Consider the following 12,500-nt stretch of genomic DNA (forward strand, 5'->3'; position numbering starts at 1 on the left):
ACACACACACACACACACACGCACACACACAGACACACACTGACCTGGCAGGAGAGGAGCTGTTTCTCCACACTGTCCTGCATGCTGCTGCTGCTGCTGGTGGTGGTGGTGGTGGTGGATGGTGTCAGGCTGCGCTGCACCTGCTGCAGACACCCCTCCAGCCGCTCCACACGCTCACGGCAGGCATGGAGCACTCCAGCCTTGGGCACGCCACTACCTGAGCCCCAGGCTTCACCTGCGGCCTGCAGCACACACACACACACAAGCCATCAGTGTGCTGTCAAACTCACACACACACACACACACACACACATCCTACACCAGTGGGCTGTAAAACTCTCACACACACACACACACACACACACTAACAATCATACTCACTCAGACACTCAGGACACTCAGGAGTGACAAACCTGGGGGGAAGGAGGAGAGAGGATACACACACACATACACACATACACACACACACAGCACAGGCGTGTGACGTATGTTTGAGCGTCTGGCTCACACACAGCCATTCAGCCAGAGGGCGTGTCTATACGCCTGACCGGAACAGGCTCTGACAAGAAAAACTACTTTTAGGAGCACACGCGCACACACACACACACACACAAACACACACACACACACACACACACAAACACACACCCTCTCTGCTCTCTCTCCCCCCACACACACACACTCACACTTACACAGGCAGTGCAGGACTTCTTCTTTTTTTCTTCCGTTTTTTGCACATGAAACACACACTGACACTCCTGACTATCTGCCACTCTCTCTCTCTCTCTCTCTCTCTCTCTCTCCGTCACACTGTCTCCCTCTCTCCGTCTCTCTCTCTCTCTTTATCTCTCACTCTCTGCTTGCTCCTCCCACCTGTGGCTCAGTTACTTCCTGAAAGTGCCGGCTGTTTCACACACTGCCCAATTGACAGAGAGAAAACACACACAGACAGTACTGAGGGTAAGGGTGGGACAGCTGAATGTGTGTCTCTGTGTTTTCTGTGTTAGCTATAGCCTTCCTTATCACACACCATACAGTACATGCACACACACACACACACACACACACACACACACACACACACACACACACACACACACACACACACACACACACACACACACACACACACACTGCTGTTTGTTTATGTTTGCCCTTAGGGGGAAACAAATACAACTTTAAAGGTTTAGTCCGTGATTCTACTCTCCTCGTGGTCCTCGGCCTGTCTAGTGAGTGATGAATACACTCCAGTACACACACACAGTCCCAGTAAACACACACAGTCCCAGTACACACACACAGTCCCAGTAAACACACACAGTCCCAGTACACACACACAGTCCCAGTACACACACACAGTCCCAGTAAACACACACAGTCCCAGTACACACACACAGTCCCAGTAAACACACACAGTCCCAGTAAACACACACAGTCCCAGTACACACACACAGTCCCAGTAAACACACACAGTCCCAGTAAACACACACAATCCCAGCTCTGTAAACGTGACACAACGGGTCTCGGACTCTAAACTATTCCAGCCAATCACACGCTGCTTTAAGAGCACAGAGGTAACTGGATTGGCTGTTGACTTCAATTATCAACACCCTTTTGCCAGAATCACGGACTGCACCTTAAAAACTCAAACAAATCAACCCTGTAGTCTAGTGTTATAATGAATAATGCAGCTTAATACAATTATTATTATTATTATTATTATTATTATTATTATTGTTGTTATTCTTATTGTTTTTATTGTTGTTGTTGTTGTTGTTGTTGTTGTTGTTAATCTACTGTAATTGTTGTTGTTGTTATTGATCCACTACACTTGTAATTATCATTGTAAACACACACAGGGATAGTACACACTTTAATAGTTCACAAATAGAGTATACACTTTAAGGGCAGAACAGCACACACATCCATGGAGGAGTAAGTTCACAACCACCCTGCTATGTGTACTAACTACTAACTACATACTATCACCCTGCTATGTGTACTAACTACATACCATCACCCTGCTATGTGTACTAACTACTAACTACATACTATCACCCTGCTATGTTTACTAACTATCTAACTACATACTATCACCCTGCTATGTGTACTAACTACATACTACCACTCTGCTATGTTTACTAACTACTAACTACATACTATCACCCTACTATGTGTACTAACTATCTAACTACATACTATCACCCTGCTAAGTGTACTAACTACATACTATCACCCTGCTAAGTGTACTAACTACATACTGCCACCCTGCTGTTAAGCATGAGTGATTATGAGGTATCTAACATCTAGTATCTAGTGCGCACGTAAACCAGGCCAGTAGTACCACCACAAGGGCAGTTACTGATGAGTAGACCCCTACAGGGGCAATTACTGATGAGGAGACCCCTACAGGGGCAGTTACTGATGAGGAGAGGACCAACAGGGGCAGTTACTGATGAGCAGACCACAACAGGGGTAGTTACTGATGAGGAGACCACTACAGGGGCAGTTACTGATGAGGAGAGGACCAACAGGGGCAATTACTGATGAGGAGAGGACCCCTAAAGGGGCAATTACTAATGGGGAGTGTTAGTGCACCCAGACAGTGGAGGTGGAGTCTAGTCTTGTGTGTGTGTGTGTGAGGCAGGGGAGAGAGAGGTATGTGTGTGTGAGTGTGTTTGTTTGTGTGTTTGTGTTAGTGAGGGGTGTGTGTGTGTAAGGCAGCGTTAGTGAGAGTGTGTGTGTGTATGTGTGTTTGTGTGCTTACCACAGCTTGGTCTGTGGGGGGTCTCTTAGCACACTCCTGGGGGCCTCGGTGTGTGTCAGCACTCGAGGTGTGTGTGTGAGAGGCCTCTCTCTGGGTGTGTGTGTGTGTGGGTGTGTGTGGGTGTGAGGGACCTCTCGTGGCCCCAGGGTCTGGAGGGGGGGGCTCCGGTGGTGGGCTACCCGATGAAGGTGCCTCTTCTCTGGGCAGAGCCTCCGTCTCCAGGCCCCTGGACCCTGGCAGTGGGCAGGCCTTAGAGGGCACCAGGGGACACGTGCCGCCCGCCAGCTCAGATGACCCCTCCTGACCCCACGACCCCAGGGTCACAGAGGTCGTCTCCAAGGTAACCCCTGAGTCCTGACTTTCCTCTGCTAGACTGCTCCCGCACTGTGTGTGTGCGAGGTGTGTGTGTGCGAGGTGTGTGTGCGTCTTCAGCCCCGCTGGAGGGTCACTCTGACCGCTGGACGTGAGGCCCTGATACAGACACAGAGAGAGAGACGGGCGCCTTCATCAATTCTCCCTTTATTTCACTTAGTGTACAAACAGCAGCACAAAGGCAGAAGGTGGTGATGACAAGAGTGAGGAACACACACACACACACACACGCACGCATGCACGCGCACACACACACACACGCACGCACGCACGCGCACACACACACACACACACACACGCACGCACGCGCACACACACACACACGCACGCACGCGCACACACACACACACACACGCACGCACACACACACACACACACACACACACGCCACGCATGCACGCGCACACACACACACGCACGCGCACACACACACGCACACACACACGCGCACACGCGCACGCACACGCACACACACTAGCGCATGCATGCTGGGGTGGGTAGACTACAGGCTACAGTGCGTTTACATGGCTTGCAGGGAGAAGCTGGTGGAGCACAGACAAAACACAGATCTCCTTTGGACACAGCACATGGTCAGTTCCCCTGATGGCCAGTAGGGGGCAGCCAGACCAACAGCATGGTCAGAGGAATACTTCATTTCAGCAGGGACACATACGACAGTTTCAGTGACCTGACAGTGGCCTATCGGAGCTGGAGTATCAGTTGCTTTAACGTTTGGTAAAGGCTCTTCATCATACAGAATCATTCCAAATATAACATCACACATCACAATCATCATTTGCCATCGTTTTAAATAGGAAAATTCCACCTGGTCAATATTATAAAAAAGCAGGCCATAGAACATTGTTTTAGGACACCATGTTTAGTATTTAATCATTGCAGAGGAGCATGCAGCTGTGAGGATGTCACCAAATCAAATAGTGTTTCTCTCAACAGACAGACAGGCAGATGTGAGCTCCTCTGAGGAGGATCGCCCCCTTCAGGCCTGGAGTTAAAGGCAGGATCGCCGCCTTCAGGCCTGGAGTTAAAGCTCAACCAGCCAGCACAGCCAACAGCCAAACTCTGTGTGAGTGAGTGTGCAAGAGGCCACGCCCAGCTCTGCATCTCCGAGCTCTCATTGGCTGATCGGAAAGGCAGAGGCGGAGCGTGTTCCAGTAGAGTCCAGTAGAGTTGAGTAAACACACAGTGCGGTCAAAGGTCAAAGGTCAAAGGTCAGATTCCAAAAGAGACACCAAAGAGAGTCTGTCATGATCAAAATCAGAGTCAAAGGGTTCCATCGGTAGAACGTTCCACTCTCCACACGACGGAACCAGCTCCAGAACCCGCCATGTAAAAGCACTGAAGAGGGTGGAGCTAGTGAGAGGTGGATGGGTAGGGTTCTAGTGAGGAGTTCTAAGGGTTTCGGAGGGTTCTAAGGGTTCTAGGAGACGACACACTTGGGTCCTCTAGAGGGGGAAGGGGAGAGCTCTGTAATGGAGGGCGTGGTTACCAGCTCTCTGGGCAGCGACTGCGTTCGGACCGTCGCCACGGGCTTGGACACGGAGTCCGCCGTCCCCACCTGAGACACGCCCACTACAGCCTACAAGAACAGGAGCAGAGGTCATCGGGGTTAGAGTTCATGCATCTACCCTCACACACACACACACACACACACACACACACACACACAAATCAAATACACACTCAGAACATTAGATGAGGTTACACAGCGTTGTGTGATTATGTGTTACGCAGCACTCTGCCTGTAGTTACACACACTGTGTGAGTGGACACACACACACACACACACACACACACACACACACACACAGACACACATACACACACACAGAGACACACACACACACACAAACACACACACAGAGACACACACACACACACACACACACACACACACACACACACACACACACACACACACACACACATACAGACACACACACACATACAGAGAGACACACACACATAGGGACACACAAACACACACACACACACACACACAATACTGACAGACTGATAGAACCATGGATTACCTTTGGTTCTGAGGCTGCAGCAGAACTCTCTTCTGTATCTCCAGGGTCGGTTCTAAGGGCAGACGTTCCCTCCTGGGCGAGAGAAAAAACAGCCCATCACACCAAACCACTTAGAGAATAACAAAACTAAGAAAAGGAAATAGAACTACAGGTTTTAGAATGACATCAGAGACATCTACATCTTCACCAAGGACCGTCCCCCCATCAGACACACACATCTTTACCAAGGACCAGACACACACATCTTCACCAAGGACCAGACACACACATCTTCACCAAGGACCAGACACACATATCTTTACCAAGGACCAGACACACACATCTTTACGGAGAGACGTCCCATTAGATTAGACACATACGTCTTTACTGAGAGTAGTCCCATTAGACACATACATCTTTACTGAGAGTCGTCCCATTAGACACATACATCTTTTACGTGTCCCCCCCAATATTCTGATGTCCCCCCCAATATTCGGACATAAAAAATAAAGAAAGAAAAAAACGCTATAGGCTACTGCAGGAAACCAACAAGCACCACCATCTGAAATGTAATCAAACGTAAATAACGCACAAATGATTGAGCTAGTGCTGGTTCCAGAGAGAGTAGCCTACTGTGCACCCTGAGTGGTTTGTCCTGGTGGTTTTGTGTTTTTCGTTAGTGGCGTGCGCTCTCAAAAGCTTCCTGCACCCTAGTGCCTAATGGTGGGGCTGTCAACAATATCGGAAGCTACCCGTACAATTCTTACAAAACTTGTTGGAAAGGTGTAGCACAGGCTAAGGAAACCCCATTCATTTTTTTACAATGCACTGGTGATAGTGTGATAATGTTGATAATGTGAATCGTGGACAAAGAAAAAAAAAGAGGCTGTAGTAGTGTTTCTACATGTTGGTACAAAACGTCATTTCTGTCAGAAAGCAGCCTATAATGCAACCTGAGGTGATTCAGACAGAAGAGAGGCCTATTCCTGAATCCTGTCCCTTTGAAACTACCAATGTAAACATTCTGTTTAGCCACCAGCATAATACAATCAAAATACAAATTATTATTAGGCTATAGGTCCAAACCTACTGTATGAGTCTAAGCCTAAAGGCCTATTCACACCAAGAACTATAACGATAACTATAACCATAACGATAAAAGCGTTCACACTGAACAATGATAAACAAAGTCTCTCCTTGTGTTAATGAATGTGACGGTTAAAATTCTATGGGTTCTGATTGGCTATTTGCTGATCTGAAAATCACTCTGAAAGTGATCCCCAACAATATCGTTCTTCATGTCGTTATTGTTATAGTTTGTGTGAACGTCGTCATTCATATTAACGAAAACGATATCTATTTATAGTTATCGTTATCGTTCTTGGTGTGAATTGGCCTTTAGCCGTTAAAAAAAATAAATCTTCAGGTGTAAGTAATTAGACAAAGAGCAATTGCATTCTATGTAATTTAAAGGTTAGCAAATATACTCTAGTTGGAATGTTCTTTTAAAATATACATTTTGGAGACAAATGGAGTCATACCACAGGTCTATGTCCAGGGATGGATTACTGAATGGGCCTACTGGGCCCAAGAGCTCAGGGCGCCCTGAAGCCCAAGCCTCTGTGTGAAGTTGCTTCTCCACCCTTCTCCTCTTTTCCACAAAACTCAAAAACTCACCAGAAGTCATCATTTAAAGAAATCTTCCGGGGGAGCATGCCCCCAGACCTCCCATCTTAACTGGGGAGGGCTTTTTGCATCTGTGCCCAGGGGTTCATAATCCATCCATGCATATGTCCGGCAAAAGTGTTGGAATGCCCTAATTGACTGACTTAACTAACGACTTGTTTGTGATTTTTAATAATATTTTTGCATGGCAGGAAATTTATTGAAATTCTGTTTGGGAGTCCCCCAGACCCCACCACAGTCCCCCCCCCCCCCCCCAATGCTGCGTTCACTAAGCAGTCAGCAGCATTCCTTTCCAGAGTAGGAAATGGAACACACATACAGACAGTATGAGTTGCAGTATTGTCCATAGTTAAAGTTCAGGAGTTTTATACTATCGAGAAAAAATGCCACAGCTAGTGCAGGCCTCTAACTGAGTGGAGTCTTTTTGATCCTGTTAAACGTGTTGCTCGTGTTCATGTTAAAACCCGTCATCAGCAGATCTGTTCACACACACAGCAGAAGCACACGGCCACACAGCAACCCACATGGGAATACGGTACAAGAGCACCCCCTAGAGGAGGAGCCAGGGCATGACAACAGCTCCTTATTTACAATGGAAACAACAGCACATTGAGAACAGGGTAAAGAGAAAGAGAAAGAGATGACAGACATGACAGTCTGACAGACAGAGAGATACATAGATAACAGACATGACAGTCTGACAGACAGAGAGATACATAGATAACAGACATGACAGTCTGACAGACAGAGAGATACATAGATAACAGACATGACAGTCTGACAGACAGAGAGATACATAGATGACAGACATGACAGTCTGACAGACAGAGAGACACATAGATGACAGACATGACAGTCTGACAGACAGAGAGATACATAGATGACAGACATGACAGTCTGACAGACAGAGAGATACATAGATAACAGACATGACAGTCTGACAGACAGAGAGACACATAGATGACAGACATGACAGTCTGACAGACAGAGAGACACATAGATAACAGACATGACACACGGGGCACATGTGAGGAGGAGCCGTCAGCACTGACACACACGTCAGATGGAGGAGGTGAGATGAGGAGGAGGAGAGGAGGTGGCAGGAGGTGGCAGGAGGAGGCCGCTGAGTGGAAATACAGGAAACTACTCTGGAAACGAACAACTACAGAGAGAAGAGAGGAAAAGAATAAAAGAGAAGAGAGAGAGAGAGAGAGAAGAGAGGGAGAGAGGAGAGAGGGAGTAAGAGAGAAGCGAGAGAGAGAAGAGAGGGAGAGAGAAGAGAGGGAGTAAGAGAGAAGCGAGAGAGAGAAGAGAGGGAGAGAGAAGAGAGGGAGTAAGAGAGAAGAGAGGGAGAGAAGAGAGAAGAGAGGGAGAGAGAAGAGAGAAGAGAGGGAGTTAGAGAGAAGAGAGGGAGTAAGAGAGAAGAGAGGGAGTAAGAGAGAAGCGGAGAGAGAGAAGAGAGGGAGAGAAGAGAGGGAGTAAGAGAGAAGAGAGGGAGAGAGAAGAGAGGGAGAGAAGAGAGAAGAGAGGGAGTAAGAGAGAAGAGAGAAGAGAGGGAGAGAGAAGAGAGAAGAGAGGGAGTAAGAGAGAAGAGAGGGAGAGAAGAGAGAAGAGAGGGAGAGAGAAGAGAGGGAGTTAGAGAAGAGAGGGAGTTAGAGAGAAGAGAGAGAGAGAGAAGAGAGGGAGTTAGAGAGAAGAGAGAGAGAGAGAAGAGAGGGAGTTAGAGAGAAGAGAGGGAGTAAGAGAGGGAGAGAAGAGAGGGAGTAAGAGAGAAGAGAGGGAGAGAGAAGAGAGGGAGTAAGAGAGAAGAGAGGGAGAGAGAAGAGAGGGAGTTAGAGAGAAGAGAGGGAGAGAGAAGAGAGAAGAGAGGGAGTAAGAGAGGGAGAGAGATAGAAGAGAGGGAGAGAGTAAGACAAAGGAGTGGAGAACAGGAGAATAGGACAGGAAGAAAGGAGCAGAGAAGATACAAAAAGAGGAGAAGAGAAGAAGAGAGGAGTGGAGGAGGGGAAAGGAGGAGAGGAAGAGAGTGGAGAGGAGGAGTGGAGTGGAGAGGAAAGGAGAGGAGAGGAGAAGAGAAGACAGGAGAAGAGAAGAGAGGAGAGGAGAAAAAGAAAGGAGAGGAGAAAAAGAGAGGAGAGGAGAAGAGAAGAGAGGAGAGGAGAAAAGGAAAGGAGAGGAGGAAAAGAGAGGAGTGGAAAGGAGGGGAGGAGAGGAGAGGTGAGGAGGGGATGGGAGGAGGAGAGGGGTGGAGTGGAGGAGTGGAGGTGTGGAGAGGTGAGGAGGGGATGGAGGAGAGGAGTGGAGTAGGAGTGGAGTGGAGGTGAGGAGAAGGGAGGAGGAGAGGAGTGGAGGTTGTGGAGAAGGGGGAGGAGGAGAGGAGTGGAGGAGTGGAGGAGAGGGGAGGAGTAGAGGATGAGGTCGGGAGAGGATGTGGAGTGGAGGTGTGGAGAGGCGGAGCGAGCGGACGGAGGAGAGGAGAGGAGGTGTGGAGAGGTGTGGAGAGGTGAGGTGAGTGTGGAGAGGTGAGTGTTATGACTAGTATCCATCTCTTTACCTTTTCCTCACTGCTGCTATCCGAGTCACATGAGTAGAAAGGAGAGAGTTTGTCTTCCTCCTCCTCCTCCTCTCTCTCCCCATTCTCACCACTTTCTTCATCCTCCTCCTCCTCCTCCTCTTCCTCTGACGTTGAGGTGTTCCATGCGTTCTGCTTCATCATGTCAACAAAACACACATACATGCTGAGCCCAGGGCAGAGAACACACAGCCTGTTCTAGCACTCTCCACAGAGAACACGCAGCCTGTTCTAGCCCTGTTCCACAGAGAACACAAAGCCGGTTCTAGCCTGTTCCACAGAGATCCCACCAGGCCCAACGCCGAGAGACTGAGAGAGTGACCACGGTAAGAGCAGAGCGTCCGAGCTAGACCCTAGTGAATCCGTGTGTGTAGCAGCTCGTCTGTAAACATCACATGATCCTCCCATTCTCTCTTTCCCACTCTCTCTCTCTCCCTTTCTCTCTCACTCTCACTCACTCATTCTCTCTCTCTCTCTCTCAGCGCTGGATTAAATTTCATCTTGCATAAGCAGCTGCGCTGATGCGGCATATCGGAGATTAGAGCATAACACTGAGATTATGAAGAGTACAACTCCACTCTACGCACATCATATACACCACCCATACACCACCCACACACTACCCATACACCACCCATATACCACCCACAACTACACTCTACGCACATCATATACACCACCCATACACCACCCATACACCACCCACAACTCCACTCTACGCACATCATATACACCACCCATACACCACCCACACACCACCCACAACTCCACTCTACGCACATCATATACACCACCCATACACCACCCATACACCACCCACAACTCCACTCTACGCACATCATATACACCACCCATACACCACCCACAACTCTGAGATTATACTCTCGGCCCATACACCACCCATACACCACCCATACACCACCCACAACTCTGAGATTATACTCCACCCATACACCACCCATACACCACCCACACACCACCCACAACTCCACTCTACGCACATCATATACACCACCCATACACCACCTACAACTCTGAGATAATGCACATCATATACACCACCCATAACTCTGAGATAATGCACATCATATACACCACCCATAACTCTGAGATAATACACCACCCATAACTCTGAGATAATGCACATCATATACACCACCCACAACACTGAGGTTATGCACATCGTATACACTGCCCAATAACACTGAGATTATGCACATCATATACACTGCCCAATAACTCTGAGATTATGCACATCGTATACACTGCCCAATAACACTGAGGTTATGCACATCGTATACACTGCCCAATACCCCCCCCCCCCCCCCCCCCAGCACCACCACCAGCACCAGCACCAGCACCAGCACTCACCCCTTCCATTCCCACCCCCGGCGGGCAGGGCAGCTGTGTGGGGCAGCTTCCTGGGCAGCACGTGGGGCTTTATTCTCCTCCTCAATTCTCTCTCTCTTATTCTATCTATCTTTCTCTCTATCTCTTATTCTATCTCTTTCTCTCTCTCTCTCTGATTCCCTCTGTCTGTCTCTCTATACTCGTGTAAATACCTGATGTAAATGGTGTGTTCCTGATGTAAATGGTGTGTACCTGATGTAAATGGTGTGTACCTGATGTAAATGGTGTGCTCCTGATGTAAATGGTGTGCTCCTGATGTAAATGGTGTGCTCCTGATGTGAATGGTGTGTTCCTGATGTAAATGGTGTGCTCCTGATGTAAATGGTGTGTTCCTGATGTAAATGGTGTGTTCCTGATGTAAATGGTGTGTTCCTGATGTAAATGGTGTGTTCCTGATGTAAATGGTGTGTTCCTGATGTAAATGGTGTGTTCCTGATGTAAATGGTGTGTTCCTGATGTAAATGGTGTGTTCCTGATGTAAATGGTGTGTTCCTGATGTAAATGGTGTGTTCCTGATGTAAATGGTGTGCTCCTGATGTAAATGGGTTCTATGTTCTGTTAATGGTGTGTTCCTGATGTAAATGGTGTGTTCCTGATGTAAATGGTGTGCTCCTGATGTAAATGTGTGCTCCTGATGTAAATGGTGTGTTCCTGATGTAAATGGTGTGCTCCTGATGTAAATGGTGTGCTCCTGATGTAAATGGTGTGCTCCTGATGTAAATGGTGTGCTCCTGATGTAAATGGTGTGCTCCTGATGTAAATGGTGTGTTCCTGATGTAAATGGTGTGCTCCTGATGTAAATGGTGTGCTCCTGATGTAAATGGTGTGCTCCTGATGTAAATGGTGTGTTCCTGATGTAAATGGTGTGCTCCTGATGTAAATGGTGTGCTCCTGATGTAATGGTGTGTTCCTGATGTAAATGGTGTGTTCCTGATGTAAATGGTGTGTTCCTGATGTAAATGGTGTGTTCCTGATGTAATGGTGTGTTCCTGATGTAAATGGTGTGTTCCTGATGTAAATGGTGTGTTCCTGATGTAAATGGTGTGTTCCTGATGTAAATGGTGTGCTCCTGATGTAAATGGTGTGCTCCTGATGTAAATGGTGTGTTCCTGATGTAAATGGTGTGCTCCTGATGTAAATGGTGTGTTCCTGATGTAAATGGTGTGCTCCTGATGTAAATGGTGTGCTCCTGATGTAAATGGTGTGCTCCTGATGTAAATGGTGTGCTCCTGATGTAAATGGTGTGTTCCTGCTACTGTTGGGGTTTAAAGGGTTAAAATGACCAGGGTCTCCTTTACGGGGGCAGGAGATCCGACCATCTGATCAATCAGTGTGTGTGTGTGTGTGTGTGCGTGTGTGTGTGGCGTGTGCGTGTGTGTGTGTGGTGATAATGCCACTGTGTGATAAAGTATGAATGTCATGAGTATGTGTGTGAGTGGAGTTAGCGCCATCTGCTGGTGCATTAGTGAGCTTCCACCATGAGAGGAACTGCATAGGCATCTTCTAGAGAGATATAATTGCAGTTTAGCACCATCTGCTGGTGTCTTACTGCATAGGCATCTTCTAGAGAGATATTGCAATGTCCTCTCCCTTCAGTCCACCTCTATATGGAAATCTACATGTCATGTGCTAGTATATATAAATCATTGTCATTATCATTATT

General features: G+C 47.8%; 1 protein-coding gene across 1 annotated transcript in view; it reads right to left on the minus strand.

Annotated features, from left to right (window-relative positions):
• Nucleotides 1–12,500, minus strand: part of LOC121716790 (nesprin-2-like) — a 110,834-nt gene that overhangs the window by 96,263 nt on the left and 2,071 nt on the right. Inside the window, exons 2-6 of the mRNA XM_042102509.1 lie at nucleotides 9,410–9,559; nucleotides 5,191–5,262; nucleotides 4,647–4,736; nucleotides 2,768–3,238; nucleotides 45–242 (exon numbers count right to left, since the gene is read on the minus strand). Of these exons, the coding sequence (XP_041958443.1) occupies nucleotides 45–242; nucleotides 2,768–3,238; nucleotides 4,647–4,736; nucleotides 5,191–5,262; nucleotides 9,410–9,559 (981 nt within the window). The remainder of the gene's footprint in view (nucleotides 1–44; nucleotides 243–2,767; nucleotides 3,239–4,646; nucleotides 4,737–5,190; nucleotides 5,263–9,409; nucleotides 9,560–12,500) is intronic.

Source organism: Alosa sapidissima, chromosome 1, assembly GCF_018492685.1.
Source record: "Alosa sapidissima isolate fAloSap1 chromosome 1, fAloSap1.pri, whole genome shotgun sequence".
NCBI classification, from domain to species: domain Eukaryota; kingdom Metazoa; phylum Chordata; class Actinopteri; order Clupeiformes; family Clupeidae; genus Alosa; species Alosa sapidissima.